The 18,517-nt window shown below is 35.1% G+C and overlaps 1 protein-coding gene across 1 annotated transcript; it reads left to right on the top strand.

Annotated features, from left to right (window-relative positions):
- The first annotated feature begins 8,992 nt into the window (after nt 1-8,992).
- MAKR2 (membrane-associated kinase regulator) lies at nt 8,993-10,529 on the top strand. Its single transcript, XM_022035243.2, has 2 exons — nt 8,993-10,362; nt 10,445-10,529. Exons 1-2 carry the CDS (start codon nt 9,195-9,197, stop codon nt 10,519-10,521), a joined length of 1,245 nt encoding a protein of 414 aa, XP_021890935.2. The 5' UTR covers nt 8,993-9,194; the 3' UTR covers nt 10,522-10,529.
- The last annotated feature ends 7,988 nt before the right edge of the window (nt 10,530-18,517 follow it).

The following is an 18,517-nucleotide window of genomic DNA, read 5'->3' as shown; positions in this document are numbered from 1 at the left end:
CAACATATTTTTTGAAGTTTTTTAGGATATTTAATTTGTCATAGGTGTTTGGGTACATGGAATATTTATAGGTATTTTTAATATTTATGAGAGTTTTTTAGGTATTTCGAATATCTAACATTATTTACGAGTATTTCGAATATTAAAAGACATTTACTGAGTATTTTGGATACTGAAAGATATTTTTTATAATTTTATCTATCTGAGGGTATTCAGAATATTTTACGTACTCGTTGACACTTTTAAATAATTTAGATAATTTTTTTTAATAGTTAGAGATATTTTTAGGTATTTCATTTACTATTAATTATTTATGAGTATTTCGAGTACCTACAATTATTTGTAGATATTCCAAGTATATGAGAGTATTTGAGATGAACCTTTTTATACATTGATAATTCCTTGTATTTTAAATACACTTTGAACATTTTAGATATTTTAGGTACTGAAGTACTTTATGATTTATAAATATTCGAGAATATTTTTCAGTACTCATAGTACATTAAGTCATTTTGGATTATTCTGAATACCTGTAGACAATTTTATATATTTAAATATTAAAACTGTCTTTTAATATCTCTGACACTATAGATATTGTTGGGTATTTATACGATTAGGAGAAGCAATGTAATTATTGATTATATATGTTAAAAAATGTAATCACAATAACATGGTGTAACAGAATGGTGATTATATTACAATTATAAACTTTTTGTAAATGTCCGGAACTTAAAAGGAAATAAAGTCATGAATTAAATGTGAAAGTGAAATAATAGAGTTTAGGATTTACATTTCTTATACAATAATTTAGAATGCCCAATAGGGATACGGGAATGATCATTCTAAAAGAACAAACAAAATCAAAGAAATAAATAAAAGACAATATACTGAGCATTCTAGAACGATCTTCACTAGTTTTTGAAGAGATTTTAGGTGGTGAACTATTCACAACCTTACTGTTGATCAAAATCTGGGTCTTAATTCTCTTGATTTGAAACAGTTAATGAAATGGTGAGTTACATTAACCTAGTAAAAATATCACACTACTCACCATACGGAAACTGAAAGTTAGTAAAAATCATAAAAACAACAAATAGAACTCTTGATTTAAGTAAATTCATTTATCATAAGGAAAAACTATTTATTGCATATATTTACTGTTGCGAGATTTTTAAAATCAACCTATAAAGACAATAACTCAAATAACATTCCAATGTCATTTTCAAGTGAGTAATAACAATCACTTTTTCTTTTTTATTTACCTACTAGTATTCTTGGGGACCCATAGGGATGTCCCACTACGCGTGAACCAATATTCGACATTTTTAACTAACCGACCGTCTCATACCTCATCCAGTATGAGCGCTAAAAATATCATCCCTCAATACCCTGTTCGGTATGAGGTACGAGTGCCAAAATACTAATCCTCAATACCCCGTCCGATATGAGGCAACGTTTACGGTAAGGTTATCTATATATCTAGTCCGTCCACCATCTCTCAAGATATCTACTAAGGTTACCATTCATTAATTCACATGCCCAAACAATTTTTTCGTTTGCATATTAATTACCAATTTCATAAATCAACCATAAATTACGCAAGACAAGCAACATATATATCAATGAAGCACAATTGAATCATTTAACCATTGCAGTATATCATCATATATTTAAAACTGTAAATTCAACAATCAGTTAAATAAAACAACAAATAAATGACTAACAAGTTTTCGACTCTATTGGTGACCTGTAACTATTCTTTAAGTTTTCTAAATTACACAAAATACTATATTACCGATTATTAAACTTCAATTCCATAATAGAGAAAAAGGTGAGAGATTCATACACAAATCGGTATCCAAAATATCGAACTTTCTACTGCACCTACTAGCAGTCCCCCAATTTCTTAAATTTTCATGCGGAGATTAAAACACGCTTCATGTATATTAAAATACTCTAAAAAATCTAAAATCAGTGTTAAAAATCTTTTCCAGCCAATTTTAAAATTCCGGCACGGCGGTACTGCCGCCCGCGACGACAGTTTACCTTGATCTGGCCATTTTCGGTCGGTTTCAGCCAGTTTCAGTCGATTTTAAACCCATCCCTGTGAAAAAAATACGTTATGGGGTCTCGGTTGGCCAAAAAATAAAAACCTACCGGTGGTAGAATTTTTCGTTGCAGCGGCTCCATCGGCTAACCTTCGCAGCTGAGCATTTTTCTTGTGTCAACTTGTAGAAAATAGAATGGTGAACACAATGGTAAAAAAAATTGCACGAAACGAGAAACGGGAAGGAGCTCATCAGAGGTGGTTTCGGATTTTACCCTCAGTTTTTGGCTCATCTGCTGTTCCTTTTGCTCCGATTTGATCATGGAGGTGCTCGGAATCAAATTTCAAGCGAATAAGAGAATATTTACCTTTTTTGGTGGTCGGAGGTGGCTCCAGCGTAGCGGGGGTCGGCGATTGGCTCCCTTCTCCGACGATTAGTTCTTCTTATCCGGCGGGAGGCTGACGGCTAGGGTCTGAGTTCGGTGTGATGCGATATATTTATACCCATCTCGCTTAAATTTAGGTCGTTCATCGCATTTGATCTCTACCATCTGATCGTGTTTAAAGAAGAAATAAATCAAAATCGTTCATCGCGACTTGATCTTAACTGTCCGATTGCATTTAAAGAGAAAATGAATATTGACCGTTCATCGTGTTTAATCTCGATCGTTCGATCGTGCCTGAGGAGGGAACAGATCCGAACTGTCCACACGTGCAGGAATGCATCCGGGCTGTCCGATTGCAGGCACGCGGATTGCTAGCGTGGCACCAAGTCAGCGTGTCTTACCACGCAGCGCGCTTCGGTTCATTGGGGCTGCTGACTGAGCCCTACGTGGCGCAATTTTTTTTAATTGTGTTTTGACTCTCAGTTTCTGATTTTTTTTTTCAAAAAACATCATCTGAACCTAAATTTTTACATTTCTTTTTTAAATTGTTTTCAATTTCATCATCAACTTATTTTTTTCCTAATTTTATATTAAATAAAAATTTATTAATTTTAAAATTAAATTTTTATATATTTTTTTAAAATTTTAAAATTAATTTCGAATTAAATTCTGAACCAAGATATGCAATCAAATAATGCAATGAAAAACCATTTATAAATTACATCCAGCCAAAAATGCTTACTCTTAATGTAGTCATGATTAATGATTGTTCATAGTCAAAAGAACTACCCTTTTTTGCCAATGTTGAGGACTTGCATTCTAAAAAAGAAAGTTTCGTATGAGTATGGGAGCTCTAATATGTAAATATGAAATTATATACATTTCCTTAAAAAAAACTTAGAAATGATTTATTTTAAGAAGGAAATATATAATTTTGTTCTTTAAAACTCTTAATAGCCATGCTAATCATCCTACATTATTATATTATCACAGTAAAATTTAGTTAATTTAAAATGAAAATTTTTTATATACAATTTTTTATTCAAATAAAAATATTTTGCGCATTAAAAACTTCTCAAACTATTAAAAATATTTTTTTTCTTTTTCCTTTTTTTTATGGACATTTGATTTTACTAGTAACTTTCCCACTATTAAATTGGTCTCATGGGGACATTGACAAAAGTACCAAGAAAATTAGAACGAGTATATGCGTATGATTGAGGTATGTAATGTGAGACAAGTGTGTTTTTATGAAGTAGGAAAAGATTATATGTAAAGAGAGGATGATGGGCCACTCTCCAAAAAACTAAGCAAGAAATGACAAAGCTTTGATTAGGATTTTGTATCATTCTCTTCAAAAGATTCATATGGGTTTTATTGACATACAGATTTGCTTGTGGGGTAGGCTTCAAACTTTTATGCTTCTTGCAATAAATAACCCACAACATCACTTAATATATTTTTAAAATTTTTGCACAATAACCATAAAATAATTTAAAATCTTCCTTCTTTAATTAAATATTTTTACCGACTTTTAGTGAAACTTGTTTTAAAAACCTCACAAATACTTTTGTTTTACAAAGGGGATATATATTCAAAATTTTGTATACATATTAGAGAAGAGAAAAGAAAAGAAAAGAAAAGAAAAGAAGAGAAAAAAGAAGAGAGCAGGGTTTATTTTAAGCATTTGTCTTTTTGTTTTTTTTTTTGCATGGTTTAGGGTAGCCTTAAAGTTGAGTTTAAAGTTAAGGCAGGCTAAGAAAACTGTAGTAGGTGTAGGGTCTTTGACTTTCTTTGGGAATGAATAGTAATAGTGTAGTTACCCTTTACAAAAGTATGTTTAATGGAGACATGCTTACTTTTACTTGCCTAATTTATATTTCCTTTTTAATCAAAATTACCTTCTCCCTCTCTCTCTCTCACACACACACACACACACATTTTAAATTAAAATTAGTAACTGAGTAACTAGTTATTTCACCCTATTACGAATTAGTAAAGTTTTATTTAAGTGCATAATGTTACCTAATTTGTTCCAATAAAAAAAATAAAACTTATATAAAATTTATTGAAATTTAAATATAATTATAATTATATCTATTATTTTAAAATGTATATAAATACTTATGAAGTACAATTCTCACAAGTATTTTATAAATATTTTTTATTGTATTGGAGCTTCTATAAAATAAGTTAAGTTAGGCTATTATTCAAACTAATTCCAATCATATTTCTTTTGTTTTTTCAAACATAAAAATTTATACAAGACAAACCTTCTATTTTAGCTTAATATTGTTCTATAATTTCGGTAATATAATGTGACAGAGCCCTATATATATAATAATTAAATCTTGTAAATATAAAATATCATATTGAAATCGTAATTTTTATTTCCGATCTAAATATCAAGCATGAATTCTTTAAAACCAAATGTTTTACTCTTTGGACACCAATTTTTTTTTTTTTTATGATAAAAACTTATGCTTATTTGTGGCAGCTAACATATGAGTTTTACAACACCGGTAATGAACAAGGATTAATAGTAGAAAAAGAAATTGTTAGAAATTGTGACAATAAAATAATAATTAATAATATTTGTAACGGTTCCGAAAATTCAAAAGGAAATACATATAATAATTTGAGTGCGGAAGCGAAATAGAAGATTAAAGTTAACATCCCTTAAACAATAACTTAAAAGTACTAAACAATATCACGGAATAAGTTCTCTAAAAGAAATACGAAAAATGAGAAAAATAAAGGAAACTATAAAACATCTAGCATCTACTCGCCGTCTTCTTGTGGATTGGGCTCGGGAACAAGGTCTTCCTTATATGAAATGGTTAAATAAGGAATGAGTTACACTAACCCAGTAAAGACATCACATTATGTCACCGTCACAGAAGTAAATGTTGGTAAAAAACCAAAAACAATCAATGAAGCATAAATTTTAAACCAATACAATCATTTAAAATAAAATCACTTACCCTTGGAGAACCTGTGAAAACAACTTATAAAGACAATAATATCATACAGATCACAATTTCATGCATAATCGGTAACATAAAATATATCATAAATCTATATTTATTAACAATTACTGATTTTCACCGTTTTTCGTTTTCACCAGCCTACTAATATCTATGGGGATTCATAGGGGTATCTCTGCTACACATGAACCCTTCTTTTTAACAGTCTTAATTCCAAGGTCGTCCCCATACCCTGTCCGGTATGAGCGCCAAATGACCAAGTCTTCATACCCCGTTCGGTATGAGACGATGTTTACGGTAGGGTTCTCTCTGAACCCGGTCCGTCCACCATCTCCCAGGATATCTAGTGAAGCTGTCACCTTATTTGTTTTTCCTTAGTCTCTGTTACCAAGTTGAACATAATCACATAAACAATAAACATGCACCTGGTAATACAATAATATCTTAAATTCTTAAAATCATACAGTGGTCAAGTGAGACAGTAACACATGCGTTTAAAACTATAGAATAGATAAACCAGATACCATAATGCATTTAAACTGTAAATAAATCAAATAGGAATTGACATATAATAATGTCCGGTTCGGGCTCCATTAGCAATCATAATTAATTATGCATATCTATTTAATTTGTACAAAATACAGTATTATTATTTATTCAAACTTCACATCTATGATAGGAAATAGGGTGAGGGGTCCTTACTTAATTCGACGTCGAAAACTAGATTGTCACTGCGCCTACGGACGATCCCTAGGTCCTTTGAATTTTTTTTCAGGAACTGAAACGCGCTTACGGTACCTACACATGTCCCAAATAATCCAAAAAATCAGACTCAGGGCCTACTCGGCCAATTTTGAAATTCCAGTACGGTGACTCCGCCGTGCTCCGGCGATGGCACTGTTGCGAGCGGCGGCGATCTGTCTCGGGTTGGCTGTTTCAGCCGAATTCAGCCAAACTTACATCGATTCCTATGAGAAAACACACTTAGGACCCTCGGTGAGTGAAAAAAACCTAGAAAATTGAAACTCACTGGCGGTGGGGCTCTCGGGTGCGGCGGCTCCTCCGGCTCATGTTGCAGTTGGGTATTTTGCTCCGGTCAACCTGTAGAGGAGGAAACGGTGGAAAAATCACATCGAACGGGAATTGGGAAGGGTCTCATCGAAGGCAAAAATTGAAACACCTCGCGGTGGCGGCGTTGAGCTTCGGCAGCATTTTCCAGCCAATTGGCTGGTGTTTTCGCTCCGATTTGGTCATAGGTGGGTTTAGAATCAAATTCTGAGCAAATGGCAGAATTTTTACCTCGTTTGGCGACCGAAATTGCTCCGTTACAGTGGCGGGTGGCGGCGGTCGGCTCCCCGAGGGCTGGGCTGTCTTATCCGGCGAGGGGCTCTAGTGGTTAGGATTTGGGTTTGGGTGTGGATGGGGAATAACCATCCGCTTTTGATCTAAGTCATCTATCGCTTTTAATATGGACTGTCCAATCGCGATTAAATAGGGAGTGAATCTAGAGACTCTGTAGTCATACTCATAGTTTTATTTTCGAGTTTCTCTCTTAGTTAGTTTAATCTTTTATATTTTAAGTACGTTTTTGGTTTTTCGTGTAAAGGATGTTAACTGAAAGTTTGATCTCGCTTCCGCATTTGATATATTTAATTACTCATTTCATTTTAATATTTACGGGGTTGTTACAATTATTATTATTATTATTTATTAAAATAAATTAAATTAAATTTAATTTAATTAATACATATTTTATATTTATATAGAATCAATAAAAATGAAATAAAATAAATAATAAAAATAAAAATAATTGGGTGTTACAATCTTCAATTTATAAAAGTGATATAATCTATATATGATAAAATGATTATTAATATCCAATAACAAATATTGGCATTCAATATAATGTATAATAATAATAATTAAAAAGTAACCAACAATAATAACAAAAAAATTACTAACGGCAATGTGATATCATCATTTAACAATGACAAGCCACATTGTTCATATGGTAGTTCGCATTTTATATTATATTAAATTATGATCATTAATTTATTACTATCAATTGAAGGTTTATATGAATACAAACTCTAAATTGTGTAAAGTACGATTTTTTGATCACTTATTTATTTATTTTTATACAACTCATTCATCTTATAAATTTTTCACCAAAAATTAAATAATGGTAATTTTTAAAATCTTTTTTATACAAAATAATATTTATATTATTTTTATTTAATTATTAAAACTTATATTCTATCCTTAACACATTATTATACGAATGTAGGATTATTATTATTATTATTATTATTATTTTAAAAAAAGGGTTGAAATTTAAGTTTTTGATTTATAGATTAAATTTAATTCAGAAAATTTAATAATTTTCCTTTCACAATATCTGAAACAAAAAGTTTTGTGCGTAGTCGTAAAGTGTTGAAGCATTGAATTGATGAATATTTTAAGTTTAATAATTAAAAATTTTATTTGAAATTTTGAAATAATTATATAAGTGAAAATAAATTTATTTTATTTTAGAGATTTCAAAAAGAAAATTACTCCATCATAGCTAAATTAATTAATTTTTTTTTTTTAAGAAAAAAAGAAAAAGAAATTTTGACTTCCGTCTGCCAAGAAATCTCAATTCTCATATGTCTGTGTTGCGTAAACTTGGTGTGTCTCATCCAACGGTTTAATATTAATTTACAATTAAGGAAATCACATTTAATAATTAAATAACTTTATCTTTAAAATATATAAATATTATCCTTAAAAGTAAAGATATATAATATTAAGTTCCATACATGCCAAAAAGAGAAAAAAAATATGCACCAACAAAATAAATATTATTTAATAAGTTATGACATTTATTAAAGTAGTAATAATGAATCAATATTATTATGTTTTTTTTTTTAAATATTTAATTTATTAATTTTATATTTAATATACTCACTTAAAAATATTGTTACTTTCTATGTCACAATTTATTTATTTATTTTTAAAGTTTCCATTTTTTTAGCTTCTAATATTATTTTTAATAAAAAAAAAACAAATTATTCTTCAAACTACAAAAGAACTTTTAGTTTTTAGTGTGTGATTATACTTTTAATTTTTAACCGTCCAAGTAAAAAAGAAAAACAAGTATTAAACATATTGGCCACTTATATATTAATTATTTGATGGTAAAATATTAATTTTGATATTTTTATGTTTGAAGGGGAGGATTGAATTTTCATGATCAAGAAATTGAATTTTTAGAATTTAAAAAGCATAAATTTGTGTAGTAATATAATTAAAAAATTAGACCATATGGGTAACTTCAATGATATATTTTCTTGTCTCGCCCAATATCTCTATTGTAATAATTATCTAACTTCATTAACCAAATTAATAATGAAGTCAAATATAATAAAAACTAGTTAATAATGAATTATTATTATTGTATTGGTATCCAGTAGATGTAGATTGATACACTCTTATCCCTACACTCTTTGTCTTCTACTCACTCTCACCCTGCGCTCTCACATGACTGTAACCTGCACCCACGTTTACCAAACATTATATAAATTTAAAGCTTCTCTCTCTCCATCTCCCTGCCAAAAAAGCTTTTTCCCATTTTCAGTACTCTCTTACTGCCACCTTCCCCCACCACCATTTACTCCTCTACGCCTCTCTAAACTATCCTTCCCTTTTTAAGTTTCTCCTCTCTCCTCTCCTTTTTACCCTAAGCCACCCATCACCCATACCTCTCCATTCTCTATTCTGGCTCTCCCTACCATGGAATCTTTTAGCTTGCTCAAGTACTGGCGAGGCGGTGGCGGCGCTCCCCTTTCCGCTGATAATGCCGCTTCTAACCTCCGAACTTGCACTGCGCCACCCTCTGCGACCACCACTATAGTCACTGCCGTCACTGAACATGAAATGGAAACCGACGCCGAAGATGGAGACGACGACGACGGCCCCTTTTTTGACCTGGAGTTTGCCGTTCCCGACGAAGACGAAGAGGAGGGAGATGAAATCAAGAACAACAAACAGGAAGAAGACGATGTCAGTGAGGAAGATGTCGAATCCGACGCTACACAGGACGACGAACGCGAGTTTAACTTCACGCTTTCATCCGGCTCCAGCAACGACCGTGCGGACTCCAATCTTCCCCTTTCCCCTTCAGATGACCTGTTCTTTAAAGGTAGACTGGTTCCTATTGAGCCCTCGTTGAATGCTGCGGACTTAAGCACCAAGCCTCAGTTCCCTGTTTCGCTGTTGAAATCCGCCACCAAGTTTCGGGTCTTCATGTTGGGTTTCAAGAAATCGAAGCCGCCACAAACCGGAAACGACAAAACAGAGGCTGCCGGCGCCGGCGACACTCCCAAAAAGGGAGGAGAGGCAAACAAACATCAGCGTAATTTGTTCACCGTGAAGTTCAAGGTGGAGGAGGTACCTATAGTGTCCCTATTCACCAGAGACAGCAGCTCTAGAAATTCCACAAACAAGCAGAAACAGAACGGGGAGGAACCAGTCTCCGACGAGAAGCGGTTCTCGAAGGATGTGATGCACAAGTATCTGAAGAAAATGAAGCCGTTATACGTTCGCGTTTCGAGGAGGTACGGCGAGAAATTGAGGTTCTCTGGCCAGTTAAGCTTCGGGTCTGGCACAACATCATTGTCTTCATCATCATCTGTGGGGAAATCAGGAGGGGAGAAGGGGGAATCGGAGGGGGAGAATGGGGAGAGTCAAGTGAGAAGTCAGAAACAGGGAAATATTCCGGCAGGACTGAGGGTGGTGTGCAAACATTTGGGGAAAAGTCGATCGGCTTCATCTGCAGCTGTAGCGGCGGCTCCGTCGGCACCGGTTGTGTCAAGGAGGCGCGACGATTCGCTGCTGCAGCAGCAGGATGGGATCCAAGGCGCCATTTTGCACTGCAAGAGATCCTTCAATTCGTCTCGAGGTATAAACAAAATGGAAATAGTAATATATTTTAATTAATTAAAATATTTTTTTGAATTTTTTTTTTGATTTTGATTTGGCAGAGTCTGAGGCATCAGTTTTACCAAGATCAGTGAGCGATCCATGTCATGAAAAATCGACGGAATCGAGTAGGAAATAATCAGAAAAGGGAAAGTTGTGAGAGAAAATTAGGAAGGAAAGTTGGCTGCATGGAAAATGATGATGAAAATCAAATGATATATTACAAGTAGGTAGGTGTAATGAGAGTCTATTTTTATTTTTATGTTATGTCCACGTTCCTTGTACATAAATTTTAATTTATTTTTGTTAAAATCTGTATTTAAATATTTTTAGTAGTACGGAGGGGGTAGAGTTGTATGTAAAGCTTTATATTTTGGACGATAATGAAAGAAGAAGGAGACGAATCAGATGTTTGTGAATAAAGAGAAAGAAAAAAACATCTGGGTAGCCCAAAACCATAGTAATTATATATGAATAAAATTTTAGTACATGCTAATATTGGGATTTGGGAGTGGTCAACCAAGTAGGGAAAGTGGAGACCAGAACAGTGAAAATTAAGTATCTTTTTAAAGCAAAAGAGACAAGGATAAAGATGAATATAATAAGTGCCCAATTACGACGCTTTACTTTTCTTTTTATCTTCTTTAATCTTCTTTTTTACTTCTCTCTTTCTTGACCAAACACTCAGCAAGTCTATTGTATATAAACTCATTTCTCTCCATTCTATTACTAGCTGTAGATATCATAATTATTTATCAACAAATAATCAACCAACTTAATTAGAAAACAATAATAATCTAATACCTATTCATAATTACATTTTCTTAATTTATATTTTTAAATATTCTATTTGATTGGTTTGGTTATTGTGGATCAAATCAAATTTAACTAATTCGATTTTCAGTTTGCACCAAATTATAATATATATATATCAATCTAAAATAATGCTACAATGTGTCTCCAGTTGTTACTAACTAAATGTGAAAAGAAAAAGATACTTCCTCATTGAATGATAAAATGATAGAAAGCTTATATATACATGCAATTTTATATTAAGTTAATTAATAGATAATTGATTATATCTAATATTTCACCTTCTGTGGAATGTCTTTGACAAACATCTTAGGTAATAAATAAAGGCAATAAGATGTAGCGTTCCGGAACTTTAGAAAAAAATTTATAATAATAAATTGAATGCGAAAGCGAAATGATAGAGTTATGATTTACATTTCTCACACAATAATATAGAATACCCAATAAGGTTACGAGAATGACCATTCTAAAAAAAAAAACAAACTAAAAATCAAATAAACAAATAAAAAGTAAACAACTGGACATCCTATTCGTGACCCTCTTGTGAATCGGGATCTGGATCTTTGTCATCTTGATCTAGAATAGTTAATAAAAGAGTAATATACACTGGTCCATTAAGAATGTCACACTTCTCACCGATACAGAAATAAAGATTGGTAAAAATCATAAAAGATAACTAATGCAACTCTTAATTTAAGTAAATTCATTTATCATAAATAAAATTATTTATTGCATACTTACCGTAGCGAGATTTCCAAAACCGACTTATAGAGACAATAACACAAACAACATCATTGTCTCATATTCAATTAACCAGAACAACAACTTTTCATTTTTATCTGCCTACTGGTATCCATGGGGGTCCATATGGATATCCCCACTACGCGTGAACCCTTATTCAACATTGTCAACTAACCGGCCATCCCCATACCCTGTCTGATATGAGTGCTAAAATATTAATCCTCGATACCCCGTCCGGTATAAGGCAACGTTCACGGTATGGTTTTCTATGTATCCAGTCCGTCCATCATTTTTCAGGATATTCAGTAAGGGTACCATTTATTCATTCACTTAATCAAGTAATTTTTCGTTTACATTTAAATTCTAGTTTCACAATTTAACTGTAAATCACGCAAAACAAGCAATACATGTGTCAATGAAACACAACTGAATCATCTTACCAACTCCAGCGTATTATCATTCATTTAAAACTGTTAAATCAATCAATTAGTTCAAACAGGATAAACACTGATAAATGATCGGTTCTGGCTCCATTAATAACCTGTAATTAATTATCGAAGTTTTTTAAATTACGCAAAATGCTTAATACCGTATTATTTACAATTAAACTTCAATTCCATAATAGGAAATAAGGTAAGAGATTCTTACACAGATCAGTGTCTAAAATACTAAACTTCCAGCTGCGTCTACTGATGGTCCCCGAGTTCCCTGAATTTTTCTTCGGAGAGTAAAACAAGTTTCAAGTACTTAGAAATACCCCAAAAACCCAAAAATTAGTGTTAAAATTTTTTCGGCCAATTTCAGAATTCCAACACGACGGCACCACCGTTTGTGGCGGTGGTTTGCCTCAGACTGGCCGTTTTAAGTCAATTTTGGTCGATTTCAACCGATTTTATACTCATTCTTGCGAGAAAATACGTTAAGGGGCCTCGGTTGACCCAAAAAAAGTCAAAAAATAAAAACTTACTAGTGGCAGGGTTTTCCGGTGCGGCGTCACCTTCGTGGTTGTGTGTTTTTCATCGGTCAATCTGTGAAAAAACAGAATGATAAATACAATGGTGGAAAAATCGCACGAAACAGGAATCGGGAAAGAGCTCATCCGAGGCAATTTTTGATTTTTTTTTACGATAGCGCTGCTGGACTTTACCCACAGTTTCTGGCTCATCCGTCGGTTCTTTTGCTCTGATTTGGCCATGGAGGTGTTCAAAATCAAATTTCGAGTGAATGTGAAAATTTTTACCTTTTTTGACTGTCGAAAGTGGCTCCAGTGCGGCGGCGGGCTGCCAGGCTAGGGTTAAGGTTCAGTGTGAAGTGAGATATTTATACCCGTCTTCCTTTAATCTGGACCGTTCATCGTGTTTGATCTCGACTGTCCGTTTGCATTTAAAAAAAATAAATCTGGACCGTTCATTTTAATTTGATATGTACCGTACGATTGTGTTTAAAGAGAAAATAAATCTGGATCGTTTATCGTGTTTAATCGCGACTGTCCGATCGTGTCTAAGGAGGGAACGGATCCGGACCGTCCGATCGCGAGCACGCAGATTGTCAGCGTGGCCCCCCACGTGGTACTGAGTCAGCGTGCCTTGCCACGCAGCGCACTCCGGTTAGTCGGGGCTGCTAACTTGGGTGGTCCCATGTGGCATATTTTTCTTAAATTACGTTTTGACCACTAATTTTTGAATTTTCTTTTAAAAATACTGTCGAACCCAAATTTTCACTCATTTTCCCCAAAATTATTTTCAATTTCATCATCCATTTATTTTTTCCTAATTTTTACATTAAATAAAAATTTATAAGTATAAAAATTATATTTATATATATTTATTTTTATTTTTATCTTTTTTTAAGAGTAATCACGAACCAAATTTCGAACCCGAGTATTACAACTCTCCCCCCTAAAAGAAATTTGGTCTTTTAAATTTGTCTCTCTCTCACTTAATCAAATAGTTGGGGATATTGAGTTATGAAGTCTAATTCTAGCTCCTATGTGGTCTCTCTTTGTGTGTGATTCTGCCAAAGGATTTTAACGAAAGGAATTTCCTAGTTACAAAGTACTATGCTCTTTCGGTCCACAATACCCACTGGTACCTCCTTGTAAGACAGATCCTCCTGTAGTGAAAGGGGCTCATGGGCCAAGACGTGAGAAGGGTCCGGATTGTATTTGCGTAGCATGGACACATGAAACACATTATGGACCCTGAATAGTTCTGGAGGCAGTGCCAGTCTGTAGGCAGAGGTGTCAATTCTGTTTAAGATTTCAAATGGTCCAATAAATCGAGAATTTAGTTTCTCTCTCTTGTCAAACTTACTGATTCCCTTGAAAGGAGTGACCTTAAAGAATACTCGATCACCTTTCTAAAATTTCAAATCCCTCCTCCAAGTATTTGCATAACTCTTCTGCCTGCTCTGAGCCGTTTGTATGTTCTTTTTGATCTTAACTATTTTGGCTATAGTTTCCTCCACAAGATCTGGACCGAATAATTTTTTATCACCCACATCTTCCCAACAGATCGACGATCTGTATTGGCGGGCATATAACGCCTCGTACGGAGCCATGCCAATACTTGCTTGGTAGCTGTTATTGTAGGCGAACTCTATTAAGGGTAAATGATCATCCCAATGGTCCCCGAAGTCAAGAATACAAGCTTGGAGTATATCCTCTAGTGTGCAGATTGTCCTTTCTGATTGTCCATTGGTTTGAAGGTAGAATGCGGTACTAAGGGATAGTTTCATTCCCATGACTTGCTGAAAACTAGTATAGAACCGAGAAGTAAACTTGGGGTCCCCATCGGACACTACTGTCACTAGCACTTTATATAACCTGACTATCTCCCAGATATACATTCTTACTAACTTGCTCAAGGGGTCAGTCATCTTGATGGTTAAAAAGTGGAAAGACTTAATAAGCCGGTCAACAATCACCCAAATGGCATCATGTTCCGAGTGTGCCCTAAGCAATCCTATCACGAAATCTATTGTTATGTGTCCTCACTTTTACTCCAGAATTAGTAATGGCTGAAATAGCTCGCCTGTGCGTTAATGCTCTACTTTGACTTGTTAACATACCAAATACTTGGAAACAAAGTCGGTCACATCTCTTTTCATCTTGTTTCACTAAAATCGGGGTCGCATACTTTGATACATCTTAGTACTTCTGGGATGCATGAAAAACTTTGAGTTTTGGGCCTCGGTCATGATGTCCTTTTTCAGCTCACTATTACATGGAATACATACTCTGTCTTGAAATCTAAGCAACCCATCGGCAGAGACTCAAAATTCTAAATTCATTCCCTGTTCTGCATCTTTTTTTAGGGCTGCTAGGGTGGAATCAGTGGATTTATCTTTCTTTATTCTTTGGATCAACTCCGGTTGAATAGTCAGGTGGGCCAAACATGTAACCCTCTTTAGGTCCTGAAGTCGTACATGTTGTGTGACCCCTATTGCCCTACATTCTGAAACTATTAAGTGAGCTAATATACCTGCACTTTTTCTGCTGAGTTCATTGGCTACCATGTTGCACTTGCCTAGGTGATATAAGATGTTGCAATCGTACTCCTTGAGGAGTTCTATCCATCTTCTCTGATGCATGTTGAGATCATTTTGAGTGAATATGTGTTTCAAACTCTTATGGTCGATGTAATTCTGAAATGTCTCCCCATACAAGTAATGGCGCCAAGTCTTTAAGGCGTGGATAATCACAGCGAGTTCTAAGTCATGGGTGGAGTAGTTTTTCTCATGACTCTTCAACTACCTGAACCCATAAGCTATGACTTTCCCATGCTGCATTAGAACACAACCCAACCCCAGGTAAGAGGCATCATTATAAACTGTATATCCACCTGTCCCGCTCAGCAAGGTCAACACAGGTGCAGTAGTCAACCACTTCTTTAGTTCTGAAAAATTCCTTTCACAGTTCTCGTTTCACTCAAACTTGACATTCTTTTTTATGAGCCGAGTCAAAGGAGCAGCTAGACTAGAAAATCCTTCCACAAACCTACGGTAATAACTTGTCATCCCATAAAGCCACGAATCTCCTTGATCGATGTTAAATTTTTCCAGCTGAGCATTACCTTTACTTTTTCGGGGTTCACTGATACTCCATCCTTTGATATGATGTACCCTAGAAAGGTAGTGTGCTCGAGCCAAAATCCACACTTACTCAACTTTGTATACAATTTCTTTTCTATGAGAACTTGCAAAACCTGAGTCAGATGATGAACGTATTCCTCTCTACTTTTTGAATAGACCAAGATATCATCGATAAATACAATGACGAACTGATATAGGAATTGTTTAAAAATCCTGTTCATCAAATCCATGAAGATGGTTCATGCGTTGGTTAATCCAAATGGCATGACCAGAAACTCGTAGTGTCTGTACCTGGTTTGAAAATCTATTTTAAGAATGTCTTTCACCTTGATCTTTACCTGATGGTAACCTGAATACAAGTTTATTTTGGAGAAGACTTGGACACTCTGCAACTGATCAAAAAGGTCAACAATCTTGGGAAGAGGGTACTTGTTCTTGATCGTGAACCTGTTCAGTCATCTGTAGTTAATATATAACCTTAACATCCCATCCCCCTTCTTTAAAAATATGACTTCGGACCCCAAGGGGGCACACTATGTCGGGTGAATCCACTATCTTGCAATTCATTGATCTGTTTCCTCAACTCCTCTATCTCAATACGACTCATTTAGTAAGGGGCAACCGAAATAGGCTGGGTGTCTGGCTGAATATCTATGGTGAATTCGACTTTTCTATCCACTAGCGGTCCGGTTAGTTCATCCGGAAACATATCCAGAAAGTCTTGGACTACTAGAATCTCTTGAATATAAATTTCTTTCTTAGGTTTGCTTAGTTAAAGAAAGTAACCGAGTTGAAGCACTTAATAATAGAAAAAATTGCTATAAGGGAATAATGTTTAAAGAATTTTATTGATTTGTAAATGACTCTTCATTAGGAGGGTTGAATATAAGTTCCTTATGAAAACAATCTACGGTGGCGTGATACGCCGCTAGCCAGTTCATGCCTAGGATTACATCAAAGTCCACCATATTAATCTCTATTAAATCTATACTCAATTTTCTATTTGCTATATCTATGATACAACATTTGTATATAACCTCCCTCAGTAGTGTCCTACTCCCAAAAGTAGGCACAAACAATACAGAATCAAGTCTTTAGGTAATACATTCAAGTTTGGTGTAAAACCATATGAAACAGATGAATGTGAGGTACCGTTATCAATCAAAACATGTGCAAGATGATTACAAATAGTGTACGTACCCTGTATCACGTCTGCATTGACTTCTGTATCTTGCTGAGTGAGGTTGTAAGTCTTGCCCTAGATAGAAGGTCTGGCCTAGTTCTGATTTTTCAGGCACTCTCTTGTGTAATGCTGGACACTCCCACATATACGACAAGTATTGTTGAGGCAATAGTAGGGTCAGTCCCCATGATCCTTACCACAGTGTTGGCAAGTCCTACCGCGTTCTGTTGTTGGAATCTGAGGAGGAGCCTGAGTCATTGACCTAGGTCTCTTGTTCTACTGAATAGATGTTGTAGGTGCTAGTCTGCAGTGTGAAACCGAAGGCTTGAGGTTCCCTACTGTTGGGAAAAAATATAAAGGTTCCTTTCCACTAGCTGTGCTTTGGCTAAAACGGCCGAGTAAGTACTGAGTTTGAATACATACAGCTGCTGTCTAATCTCAGGACAGAGACCTCACTCGAACTTTCTTGCTTTTCTGCCTTCTCCATCATGCTCTCAGGAAAATATCGACCAGACTCTAGGAACTTTTGGGTATATTCTGATACAATCATATTATCATGGACTAGATGTGCAAACTCTATTTTCTTTATATGTCGGAGATGCTCTGGGAGGTACTCTGCATTGAAGGCCATCAAGAATTATTTCCAAGTGACTGGAACGGACATGGTGGTCTGCTTGAGTTACCACCAGCGGCCTGCCTTTCCTACCAGCATGTAGGTGGTAAGTATAACTCTCTGTTCAGGAATCACCCCAAGAGTCGTGAAGACCTTTTCTGTCTTAGGTAACCAGTACTTGGACTCTTCAAAGGAGGATGCCCATGTAAAAGCAGATGGATTTAGTCTTTTATACCTCTCAATGTAGTCTGAGTCCATCATGGGAGGAACTGGGTCCTGTGGAAGAGGGACTGGATTGTGCTGGGGATGGACCAGATGGCCCTGTGGTGGTATTGGATGATACGGTGGAGGCACCAGATTGTACTGTAGTGGTGCTAGGTGATGAGGTTAGGGCACCGGACTATACTTTAGTGGTGCCAAGTGATGCGGTTAGGGCACCAGACCATATTGTGGTGGTGCCAGATGGTACTGTGGAGGAGCAGGGTCATACCGTGGTGGCTCAGGATCCTCCCACTACAGTGGTGGCTTAACTTGTGGCAGCGGATGAGGGTCAGGTAGCTCCCTCCTTTCCTCCCGGGCCTACTGGGCAGCGATGAATCTCTCCAACATTTCAAATAGTTGGTCAACATCTTCTTGAAGTGAACCCTCCTAGGCTGCTCGGTTTAATAGAGGTCTTCCTCTCCTCATCTGTAA

Source organism: Carica papaya, chromosome 4 (assembly GCF_054855325.1).
Source record: "Carica papaya isolate Zhongbai chromosome 4, ASM5485532v1, whole genome shotgun sequence".
Taxonomy (NCBI): Eukaryota; Viridiplantae; Streptophyta; class Magnoliopsida; order Brassicales; family Caricaceae; genus Carica; species Carica papaya.
This window is presented reverse-complemented; position numbering and strand designations above follow the sequence as displayed.